Genomic DNA, 12971 nt, shown 5'->3' with positions numbered 1-12971 from the left:
AGTGAACCAATAATTCGACGATACTCCGTGCAATCAACAGAGGTTGTGCCATCATCCAGGCGGAGAACATCAGAGGTAGACATTGGGGTCAAAATCTCTTTCGCATTGTCAAGGCCTGTTTTAGAGAGTAATTCCCTAATATACTTATACTGAGATAAAAATATACCGTCTGTGGTGGGGATAACTTCAACACCCAAAAAGAAACTTAATGGGCCAAGATCTTTGAGAGAAAAGGCCTTGCCCAAAGAAGTGACAACCTGCTGGATAAAAGTGCTGGAATTTCCTGTGAGAATGAGATCATCCACATAAATGAGAAAATATGCAGTTAGATCATCCATATGATATATAAATAAGGAGGGGTCGGCTTTAGATTGAGAACCAATATGTAGTGGGTAAGGCAGCTTGCGTAAGGAGGGTCATTCCGATTTCAACAATATGTCGATGTCGTCTCTCTGAGATGCCATTATGTTGGGGTGTGTGAGGTGGAGTGGTAAGGTGGCTGATCCCATGATTTAGAAAATATGTCTTTAACTTGATATATTCACCACCATTATCTGAGTAGAAATTTTTAATTGGATGATCAAATTGCTTTTCCAACACAGGTTTTAGGTGAGTGAAAATTTGATAGACATCAGATTTTTGGTGCATGGGAAAGAACCAACAGTAGTGAGTATAGTGGTCAATAAAGATTACATAATAGCGATATCCATCAGAGGATTGAATTTGTGTGGGACCCCAAACATCGGAAAAAATATATTCAAGAGGATTATGACTTACAATGGAGCTAGTACCAAAAGGTAATTTATGACTTTTATTGAGACGACATGAGGTACAATTATTCGGTGGAACAGAATTACGTAAAGGAAGCGAAAATTGTTTAACAATGTGAGAAACAATTTTCTGAGCAGGATGACCCAAACGACGATGCCAAGTGTCGGTGGAGGTACGCTCACCCACATTGGCAATAATTGATGACTGTGTTTTAGCTAGAGGCGGAAGATGATAGACACCATTTTCACAATCTCCGCGTAGCAGTATCGTCCCCGTGGTCCGATCCTTCACAAAAAAATAATCAGGATGAAATTCAATTAGTACATTATTGGACTTGGTAAAATGATGCACAGATATGAGATTCTTATGCATTTCAGGAACACATAAAGTATTGGTAATATGAAATGAACGCGAAGGATAAGAGAGGCCAAGAGAGCCAACATGAGTAACTGATAAACCTTTACCATCACCAATTACTACTTCATCAGTGCCATCATATTCAGAGTGGATGGAGAGGTTAGACAAATCAGATGTGATGTTGTGAGAAGCACCAGAGTCAACCAACCATTTCTTGTCTTTAGCAAGTGATTTACCAACGAAGTTGGCCGCACCAGAGGTCGAGGTAGATAGCTTTGGACAAGATTTAGCAGTGTGGCCAAGAGTATCACAATATTGGCACTTGGGCTTGCGAAAACCATCACGGGATGAGTGGAGTCGGGTCTGACTCGATGAAGTGCCTCGAGTGAAGTTTTTGCGATGGCCACGATAGGTGAAATTGCCACGTGTTGCTGGGTTCGCTGTAACAATCAGCGAATTGGTGGCAGATTCGAGGCGCTTGAGATATGTCTCATGACCAACTAACATGTCGTGCAATTCTTCGAATGTCAAGGAAGTGGTGCGAGTGCGGATAGGAGCAACAATGTCACGATAATCAGGACCTAGTCCATGCAAGACATAGAGTGTAATATCATCATCAGATAGAGGAGTATCAATGAGAGCCAATTCATCCACAATGCATTTGATACTGTGGAGATAGTCAGTAATGGGTTTGTCACCACGTTGCATGAGAGTGAGTGCCTCTTTAAGTTGCATGACACGTGTTCGTGACTTGTTGGCATACAAGCGAGAAAGCTTGTCCCAAGCGTCACGGGAGGTTTTTGCTGAAGCAATAAGAGGAGCAATTTGTTCTGAAACAGAAGCCAAGATGGCATTCAAGAGAAGCTGATCCTGCCTAAACCAGCGAGTATAGGCAGCAACATCATTTGCCGAAGTGGTTTTGGTGGGTACAGCTGGACATGGGAGGGTTCCATCAAGATACCCCATAATACCGTACTCAAAGAGGAGGGAAGAGAAAGTAGTACGCCAGGTTGGGTAGCTGGAGGTGGTGAGGCGCTGTAATTGGCTAGTGTTTATGGAGATTAGATGTTGTTCAAAAGTCTGACCACCAGTGGGGTGAGAGACAACCGGAGAAGTCATGGCGGAAGCGGACGGATCGTACTCGTTAGAGTCAAAACGCTCTGATACCATAAAGAAGAACAAATGATAAAGAAGGACAGATGTTCTGCTGTAAGAAAAATACTGTGTATTACAATTGTTTGGCTTTTGTACACAAATTGCAATGAGGGCAGCAAGCTATATATATACATAAACCAAAAAAGCTATACTAGGAAGCCTATTAATAGTAAATCAATATACAAGGAATAGCAGCAAATTTATAGCAACCGTGTCCATGATTTGCTCCTATAGATTGGTTGATTATCCATGATTTTAGAGATGAGATTAACAGTCCATGATTTGCTCCTGTAGATTGGTAGTCTGACCAAGATTATAGGGCTAAGATCAAGGATCCTTTTCACATTAAAAGTCATCGGACTAGTGGTGAAACCAAACCATATATAGTCATTAGAGTTTCAAAGTACATCTCAATTGAGTTATACATAGTCTTACTAGCACATTCACATCAGACGTACCTATCAGAATTAGAGCGAAGTTCGTAGGAAACCAAATCTAATTGCATTCCTAGCCCAATTATAAGATCTTCATCTCACACCCATATAACATGATTCATGAAATTATCAAGCAATAACCAAAAGTTAAAAAAATAAAAATAAAAATGAAAATACTCAGTCCCTCATCTTTCTCTTAAATTTTCCATGAAACTACCATGCTTTATAAATCAGCTCAATGATGAGTACTCTACACTCATGATATTTATGCCACTTAATTCATTATTTTGTTATCTTTGAGAGTATTTTGAAATGTTTTACTTTGATATTGTGATATAGGATGATGAAATTGAAAGGGGAAAAAAAAAGCAAAAGTTGGCAAAATTGGAAGAAGGGGCCAAATTTTAAGAGATCCAAAGTTTGGGGAATAAAATACAAATAATCAAAAGTTGTGTCAAACCTCTCAATGAAGATCTGAGAGTACTAGGAGTCATTTGGATGAAGAAAGAAATCAAAGGGATCAAATTTAGTCAAAGTGTGATCACATTTCAACTTCTAACTGACGAATTTTCAGTCTCACATTAAGACTCATTTTTGAAATAGAAAACAATCGAATTGGAAAATGTAACCAAAGTAAAGTTGTAGTCCTTTGAGTTATCTTTCTAAAACATCTTAAATCACCACAATCAGATATCGAAAAAAAAAAGTTATGCTAAAAACACTGAAGGATGCACAGTCTGTCTTTTCGACCGAACGGGGCGTCCATGATTCTGAAAATAACGGTAAGGGCGATGCTGCAGTACCCATATTTGGCACCGAGGCACCTGCTATGCGGGAAAAGGGTTTTTTATGTTTTTGGACACTTTTTTTGACCCAACTCAATCTTAATTCATCCAAGAACTTCAAGACACTATAAAACCATTCAAAAGACCTATTTTCTCCAACAATTGAAGGGGGCAAGATCGAAGGCAATTCAACACACAATTTATCAAGGGCAAGGAGGCTAGCATCAAGGAATCAAGCAAGAAGGCATGAAAAATATCAAGGGAAATTCCACTTAAAAGTTTCAAAAGAGTTTTTCTTCCTTTTTCCTCTTATGTTATTCATCAATATATTTAGATTTAATTCTTCTATCATGAACTAAACATCTATTCTCGGGCTTGATTGTTACCACAGCTTGAGAATATGGCTTGATTAATTTTAGTTATTTCTATTAAATTTTCCATATGTATTTATTTGTCTTATGATTTTAATGCTTTCAATTAATTGGCCACTAATTGAATGAGTAGATGCTAGTCAATTTCGGCATTCGAGAGGGGGGAATTTAGGAACGATCATAAGATTGACACAACATAGATTTTATGGATTTCGAGAGAAAGTATAGGATCCATGAAGCTTACTCCATAAAAAAACTAAGACTTTGATAAATTCTTGATTTTAATTCGGAATAGAGATGTTGGAATTAATTTTTAGCTGGTACTTGAGAGATGGGGAATAATTATATTTGGGTTCTTGCTTATAAATATGGAAAATTGATTAGAGATAACTAGGCTTTTGAAAATCATATTTGATGGTGAGATGAAATCATAACTCTCTGCTTTCTCATCTTGATTATTCTTATATCTTGTATTTATTTGTTAAATTTGTCACCACATTCATCACGTTAATTTAGTTAAAATCACTGATTTCAAATTTTCATTTATCTAGATAAAATAAGAGTTACACATTTAAAGTACTTAGTAAAAATTGAATTAAAATCCCTGTGGGTTCGACAATCTTAACTCTATTACTATATTACAAAACTTGACACCGTAAACTTGCAGTATGAATCACGTCATAGAAAACACCTGGCAAGGTTTTCACATCGTTGTTGGGGATTGTCTAATTTAAATTATACTAATATTATTACCAAATAACTTTTGTTTTAATTTAGATTTCTTTACTTTTAATGAGATATTGATTCTTATTTCAGGTTCATGTGGAGATCGAGAAAATCAAGAACTACTTCCCATTAACCCTGAAGTAGAATACACTTTCCATTTTTTAATAAGCTTACAGAGACAAAATCGTGAAGCAATGATAGAACAAGATCCTCCAATAGTAAATCAAAACAGTCGTAATGTTCAATATTGGACGATGAGGGACTACATCAGATCAGTTGTCATTGAGAAATACTTCGGTATTGCACACCTGACAATAGCTGCAAATAATATCTAACTGAAGGTAGGGCTAATCCATATGGTATAGCAAAATTAATTTGGAGGAGCTCCAATAGGAGACCTAAATGCTCATTTGGGGCCTTTTATGGAAATTTGTGATACAGTCAAGATGAATGGTGTTACTGAAGAAGCCATCAAACTCACCTTATTCTCATTTTCTTTAAAAGGTAAGGCCAAAGCATGGTTCCAGTCTTTGCCATATGGATAAGAAATTTCTCACCAAATTCTTTCCTCCTTCTGAGGCAGCTCAAGTGCGGAGTGAAATTGGTCAGTTCAGACAAGCTGACTTCGAACCATTCTATGAAGCTTGGGAGAGATTCAAAGATCTACTTAGAAGATGCCCCCAGCATGGTTACAGGATTGGACACAAATCGAACTCTTTTACAACAGGTTGAATGATTAGACATGGACAGTAGAAGACACTGTAGTAGGGGTGCATTGATGTCCAAGAGTGTAGGTGCTGCCTATTCATTACTAGATGAGATAGCTACTAATAGCTATTAATGGCCAAGTGAGCGTTCAAGTGGAAAGAAAGTTGCTGGCCTTTATGAGGTTGATCCCATTATCGTCCTTGTAGCTCAAATGTCATCTCTCACTAGTTAAATAGCTACATTGACATCATAGGGAACTCGAAAGAAATCATATTCTATTATGGCTACCTCCACTTCATACTATGTATCTAAGTCAGAGAATGAGAGCAAGTCCAATATGTGAATGACAAAAACTTCAATCAGAGAGGAAACTACTTAGCGAACTAGTACCATACATGAATCCAGGGCCATGAAAACTTCTCTTATGGCAACAATGTGAATGTGCTGTAGTGCCCACATAGACACAATACTAAGATATATTTGGAACCTTCATTTCAGAGACCAGGTCGAGGTTCAACGAAGATGAGTGAAGACTTCACAACGATGAGACTTATATGACCAACATGACCAACTTGGGGGGTTACAGTGAAAAACTTAGAGGTGCAGCTTGGTTAAATAACAACTGCGATACAATCCCAACAGGAAGGAAAATTTCTTAGTGACAAAGAGGTTAACCCAAGGGAACACTGCAATGCTATCATCCTAAGGATTAGTAAAGACGTTCAAGAAAGCAAGCTTAAAGAGGTTGTGGTACCTACACCAGATCCCATACTTGTGGAGAAAAAGCTGGTTGAAGAGCAGAAGACTGAGATAGAGGTAGCAAAAGAGGCACATAAACCTTATTCAATCTACTCCCATATGATCCATCCATCCTGAAGACACAACTACCATTTTCTCGGAGATTCATGAAGAAGCAAATTGTTAAGTAGTTCATAAGGTTCTTGGAGGTCTTCAAGAAACTCTACATCAACATTCCTTTTGTGGACGCCTTGACCCAAATGCCTAGCTATGCCAAGTTCTTAAAGGAAGTGATGTCAAAGAAGAGAAAGTCGGAGGAGTTTGAGACAGTTAAGCTGATAGAAGAGTGTAGTGCCATTCTCCTAAAGAAGCTCCCTAAAAAATTGAAAGAGCCAGACAACTTCTACATTCCTTACACTATTAGTGGTATCACATTTGATAAAGCATGATGACCTTAGAGCTACCATTGACTTGATGCCCCTATCAGTGTTCAAAAAACTGGGTCTTGAAGAAGTGAAGCCCACAACCCTCACCTTGCAATTAGTAGACACATCAATTATATACACAAAGGGAATTAAAGATGTATCGGTAAAGGTCGATAAGTTCATCTTTTTGATGGATTTTGTGGTGTTGGATATGGAAGAGGATGAGAAAGTACCATTAAAGGAAGTGATGTCAAAGAAGAAAAAGTTGGAGGAGTTTGAGACAGTTAAGTTGATAGATGAGTATAGTGCTATTCTCCTGAAGAAGCTCCCTAAAAAATTGAAAGATCCAGACAGCTTCAACATTCCTTGCATTATAGTGGTATCACATTTGATAAAGCAGGATGACCTTAGAGCTAGCATTAACTTGATGCCCCTATCAGTGTTCAAAAAATTGGGTCTTGGAGAAGTGAAGCCCACAACCTTCACCTTGCAATTAGCAAACAGATCAATTATATACACAAAGGGCATTAAAGATGCATTGGTGAAGGTCGATAAGTTCATCTTTCCGATGGATTTTGTGGTGTTGTATATGGAAGAGGATGAGAAAGTACCATTGATTCTTGATAGACCTTTTGTGGCTACTAGAAGAGCATTGATTGATGTACAAGAAGGAAAATTGACACAACGGGTTATTGAAGATCAGAGAGGGATGAGCAAGGCAAGAAGAAAGTGTTCTATAACCCTCTAGAACAACATATGCTTCTCAAGTATTCAAGGTCTGATACATTTGCAGATAGAAAAGAGACCAATAAAATGGTGGATTATGTCTTAGAGCACGAAACTTCTCCACCTGAGAAAAAGGATACGTGGAAAAGCCGTTGAAACCACCAAACATTATCAAACCTAAGGAAGTTTGAAGGCTACACAAATTCTATTGGCCATGCTACAGTGAAAAAGAATACAAAGTCACGAGTAAAGTTTAGAAACAAGAGAGAAGTGCCACCTAAAGATCCAACATAGACACCTTGGTTATGTCAAGCTAATGACGTTAACGAAGCGCTTCTTGGGAAGCAACCTAAGCTTTAATTTTTTATTTATTCTATTTTTCATTATAGTATAGTTTAGTTTATTTTATAGTTTATTTAGGAACCATCATCGATATCACGTTTTCCATTAGGCCATTGAGTAATTAGGTTGGTTATTAGATGTTTGAGCTAAGTGCCACTTGTTCCATGTGTTTAATAAATAAAATATGACTTTTCAAGAACATGAAATCGTGGAATACTTAAACCAAATTGATGAAGAGAAAGTGAGGTAATTCTCAAGTTTGGGAAAAAGATAAAAGAAGTATCAATCAAATTCAGCATCATAGCACCATAACGTCATTGGCAATTCAAACAAATCATGGAAGTTTCCTCCTTTATTTTACATTGGGGAATGTTTAGTTTAAGTTTAAGGGAAGTGTATTATAAACTATTTATTTTTTTTTTTTTTTTTTTTTGGTGATCTGTGTGCATTGTTTTTCAATATATATATATATATGTGTGTGTGTGTGTGTGTGTATTTAATTATTTTGCATGCTTGTGTGTGTGTTAGATACCTTGTCGGCAATGATGTATATTATTGAGAACATGCATCGATTAATGAATTGTGGATAAGTTGTGTGTTAGAGTTAAATTTTTGCTTATTTGGGTGAAATGGAAAATATTCTTGTAGGTGAGTTGATTTTGGCATTGTACATGAGTAGGTTGATTCATGTTTATTGGTTGGATTAGAGAACTTAGATGCTAAATCCAAACGATCACTAAACATTATTATACCTTAAATCAAATCTAGAATGTCGAGATGGTTGATATGTTTAAGGTAAAATTGGAGATAAATGTGGATTCCATGTATGCTTAGTTTTGTGTGGACTATCTGAAATCAATAGGATGAAAATTGGTTGAAAACCTTGAGTTAGAGGTCGATTTTCGAGAATGAATATTTAATAAGGGACATTGCACTAATCACTGCACAAAAAGGGAAGAAGCTGCCTTGTTGTGAAGCTATTCCAAAAGGATCCCAATGAGGACAATAATAATAATAATCTCATTGTCACTCTTCTCTTGGTAGCCTTTATGACTCAAGTGATTAAACCTGCAAGGGTTTAAAACCTGATGCCTTAAAATCATCTGATTTGGGAGTCATCGACGTAAAGCTCATTACAAGGGTCATTTAGAAAGCTTAATGGAGAGAAGTCTGCACAAAAGGTGATCAAAGAAATAAAATTATATCTAGAAAAAATATGGACAACACATGTCTTGATTAAACCCCAAACACTTGTTTAAGAAGGATTTTGCTTTTGACAAGGGGTTGAGTAACTTGAATGATACTTGGAGGTTGAAGCAGTAAAAAATAATGAGAATCCTCAATTGTTGATATGTTAAACTATAATCAGTAAAATCTACCCAACGTGAGTGGTGTAAGAAATTAGTATTGGAAATCAACTCTAGAATACATCTTCGGAAGAGAAAAGAAAATATGTTTGGGGTGTATGATTCTCACGAGCGAGGTAAGGAAATCTTGACTTTTAAGGTCACGATTTATATCAACTTATTATTGTACAGCGTTGCACTTGGTTCTCTATACACACACCCGTTTTGCATTAAATAGGTAATAATTTAGCTTTTACATTATAACTTTGAAATGATTTATGAGATTGATGTTATGTTTTCAATCCCAAGCTATGAAGACAATATATCTAGCACAATTTGTTTTAAGTGATTTTGTTTGTGTGTTTGATAGTGATTTTAATTAGTTTGGTTTTTGCTCGAGGACAAGCCAAATATTAAGTTTGGGGTATTCGATGAGAGCTCTATACTCATGATATTTATGCCACTTAATTCATTATTTTGTTATGCTCGAAAGTGTTTTGATGTTGTGATATAGATTGATGAAATTGAAAAAAATAAGCAAAAGTTGGTGAAATTGGAGGAAATTGCCAAATTGTAAAAGATCCAAAGTTTGGGACTAAAATACAAATAATCAAAAGTTATGTCAAACCTCTCAATGAAGATCCGAGAGTGTTAGGAGTCAATTGGATGAAGAAAGACATCAAAGGGATCAAATTTATTTGAAGTGTGATCACATATCAACTTCCAGCTGAAAAAGTTATGCTTCGAATTTTCAGTCTCACATTGAGACTCATTTTTGACATAGCAAATGTTTGAATTGGAGAATGATGTCTGAATAAAATTGTAGTTCTTTGAGCTATCTTTTCAATGCATCTTTGAATCACCTCAGTTGGATATCAAGAGGAAAAGTTATGATAAAAACATTGAAAGACGTGTATTCAGTCTTTTCGGCTGAGCCAGCACCCATGATTCTAAATATAACAGTAAGGGTGGCGCTGCAGCGCCCATATTGGGCGCCTATGCGGAAAAGGATTTTTTTATGTTTTTGGACTTTTTTCTTGGCGCAACTCAACCTTGCTTCATCCAAAAACTTCAAGATACTATAAATACCATTTAAAAGACCTATTTTCTCCAACAATTGAAGGGACAAGAATGAAGACTATTCAACACACAATTCATCAGGGACAAAGAGGTCAACATCAAGGAATCAAGCAAGAAGGCATGAAGAACATCAAGGGGAATACCAATTAAAAGCTTCAAAAGAGCTTTTCTTTCTTGTTCTTTTTATGTTATCCATCAATATGTTTAGATTTATTTCTTCCATCATGACCTAAACATCTAATCTAGGGTTTGACTGCAACCACAGTTTGAGAATATGGATTGATTAATTTTAGTTATTTCTATTAAATTTTCCATATGTGTTTATTTATGTTATGATTTTAATGCTTTCAATTAATTGGTCACTAATTAAATGAGTAGATGCTAGTCAATTTCGGCACTCGAGAGAGGGTAATTTAGGCACGATCATAAGTGTAATGACCCAAATTTTTAAGATTTGAACTGTTACCAAAATCATTTATTTTAATAGTGAAGTACATGAAATTAACGAACACGCACTAATTTATAGGAGAATCTCATAGCTAAAATAAAATATATCCAAATTAACACAAAAATCACGTATATCACATTTATTAACAAGAAAATAAAATGTTGGAATCAAAAAGTTTTCCCACGTTACATTGGATTTAATAATTTAATTCTAAATATCCTGGCAACAACGACTGCACCTCCTCATCCACCAACCAACGATCCGTTCAAACCTGTAAGAGTAGGAAAAATGGTGAGTATATGAGAATACTCATTAGGACATGAATAACAGCACAATCCTGAATACAAGTATTTAAATCATGCATCAGATATATCATACCGTCATATCATATCTTAGAAACCAGTAGAGCTCAATACCTATCTTTGGTACTGGATGGCCATATCATATCATAACTTTCATGAGTATAATATCCATCAACAGGAAGAAATAAATTTAAACGGGACTAATCACTTGCACCTCGAAATCCTACCTTGATTGATGAAAAGGATTTAAACAATTTTCACGTTCGACAATTTTCCTCTGCTGCTACCGTGTGTATACACGCGATTGATATAGTAAAACATATCATAATTCTTTTCAAATATTGAATCTGAAAGTGGTCTCTCCTTTCTTCTGTAATTCCCCAAGCGTGAATGAGGTAGTAAATTACATATACAATTTCTTGTAAAGAAAAAATGAAAAGAAAAGGAAACGTGACTATATCTTTCCAGATTAGGTGCTGAATGATTTGGTCTGCAAAAATGTTTGTCAATCCCATTACTGAAAATTAGCATCTCATTACTGAAAAATTGGTGGTTACCTTTATGGTAGTGAAATTTTCTTAATTTACGGTCCCCAATTGTGGAATAATTTCACGTGATGAAAGTGCAAATGGTTGATTGGGTTTTGCACAGAATTTAAATGGCTTATTTTATAAAATTTTCGGGGCGTTACAATCTCTCCTCAAAATATTTTCGTCCACGAAAATTATTTTGAAAAATTGAAAAGTTCTGGACAAGAAAAAAATGTACATATCGTTGAGTCTATACTTAGACAATAGAAAATGCAAGCTACACAAAATCTTTGAATGATCATTTATTTTCTTACCCAAATTATGTACCTTAGAGTCGTCGGAGGGTGGTCGACAAGTGATTGTAGAGTGCTAAAGATCTTTCAAATTCTCACATGTTGTAGAACTTAAATAATACACACACACACACACACACACACACACACACAAATAATAGTAGCGGATAAAGGTTAGCTACTTATACATTTAATGCACTTAACAATTTAAATTGCTCTAATTCTCATATAGACGCTTATATGACAATCGTTTGAAATGATCATCATTCAAAAGAGCAACCAACAAATATAGATAGTATAAAACAGAGAAAATAACCCAAAAAAAAAAAAAAAAACAATTTAACTCTAAACTATCATCAATTTTAAATCCATCCAAAGGTATTATTATTTAAAATCAATTTAATAATTATAACACACAAACATTTAATGTCAAACTTTTAAGAAAATAAAATTTGCCACCAATTTTATTTTATTGTATTATTTTTTTAAGTCTATAGAAACGTAGACCCGCTCTGATACCATTCTGCAATGACCCAAATTTTTAAGATTTGAACCGTTATCAAAATCATTTATTTTAATAGCGAAGTACGTGAAATTAATGAACACGTACTAATTTATAGGAGAATCTCATAGCCAAAATAAAATATATCCAAATTAACACAAAAATCACATATATCACATTTATGAACAAGAAAATAAAATATTGGAATCAAAAAGTTTTGCCACGTTACACTAGATTTAATAATTTAATTCTAAATATCCTGACAACAACGACTGCACATCATCGTCCACCAACCAACGACCCATTCACACCTGTAAGAGTAGAGTGAATGGTGAGTATATGAGAATACTCAGTAGGATATGAATAACAGCCCAATCCTGAATACAAGTATTTAGATCATGCGTCAGAGATATCATATCGTCATATCATATGTTAGAAACTGGTAGAGCTCAATACATATCATATCTTTGGTACCAGATGACCATATCATATCATATTATAATCATATCATATAATAACTTTCATGAGTATAATATTCATCAACATGAAGAAATAAATTTAAATAGGACTAATCACTTGCACCTCAAAATCCTACCTTGATTGATGAAAAGGATTTAAATAATTTTCATGTTCGACAATTTTCCTCTGCTGCACGTGATTGATATAGTAAAATATATCATAATTCTTTTCAAATATTGAATCTGAAAGTGGTCTCTCCTTTCTTCTGTAATTCCCCAAGCGTGAATGAGGTAGTAAATTACATATACAATTTCTTGTGAAGAAAAAAAGAAAAGAAAAGAAAAGGAAACATGACTATATCTTTCCAGATTAGGTGCTGAATGATTTGGTCTGCCAAAAATGTTTGTCAATCCCATTACTGAAAATTAGCATCTCATTACTGAAAAATTGGTGGTTACCTTTATGGTAGTGAA

At 35.3% G+C, this 12971-nt stretch overlaps 2 protein-coding genes across 2 annotated transcripts; both read left to right on the top strand.

The window, feature by feature from the left end:
- Positions 1–5116: 5116 nt before the first annotated feature.
- Positions 5117–6494, top strand: LOC111375260. Its single transcript, XM_022998060.1, has 3 exons — positions 5117–5326; positions 5950–6123; positions 6237–6494. Exons 1-3 carry the CDS (start codon positions 5117–5119, stop codon positions 6492–6494), a joined length of 642 nt encoding a protein of 213 aa, XP_022853828.1.
- Positions 6495–6519: 25 nt separating this feature from the next.
- Positions 6520–7218, top strand: LOC111375259. The gene has a single exon (XM_022998059.1). The coding sequence runs from the start codon at positions 6520–6522 to the stop codon at positions 7216–7218; it is 699 nt and encodes a 232-aa protein (XP_022853827.1).
- Positions 7219–12971: the final 5753 nt, after the last annotated feature.

This window comes from Olea europaea, unplaced genomic scaffold, assembly GCF_002742605.1.
Source record: "Olea europaea var. sylvestris unplaced genomic scaffold, O_europaea_v1 scaffold1353, whole genome shotgun sequence".
Classification (NCBI taxonomy): domain Eukaryota; kingdom Viridiplantae; phylum Streptophyta; class Magnoliopsida; order Lamiales; family Oleaceae; genus Olea; species Olea europaea.
The sequence above is the reverse complement of the archived record's forward strand: the minus strand, read 5'-3'. Positions and strand labels throughout refer to the sequence as shown.

Coding starts and splice junctions, on each gene's coding strand:
- LOC111375260 (XM_022998060.1), top strand. CDS start 5,117: ATGGTTCCAGTCTTTGCCATATGGATAAGAAATTTCTCACCAAATTCT. Junction 5,327..5,949: donor ATCGAACTCTTTTACAACAG/GTTGAATGATTA, acceptor CAATCCCAACAG/GAAGGAAAATTTCTTAGTGA. Junction 6,124..6,236: donor AGCAGAAGACTGAGATAGAG/GTAGCAAAAGAG, acceptor ATTGTTAAGTAG/TTCATAAGGTTCTTGGAGGT.
- LOC111375259 (XM_022998059.1), top strand. CDS start 6,520: ATGCCCCTATCAGTGTTCAAAAAACTGGGTCTTGAAGAAGTGAAGCCC.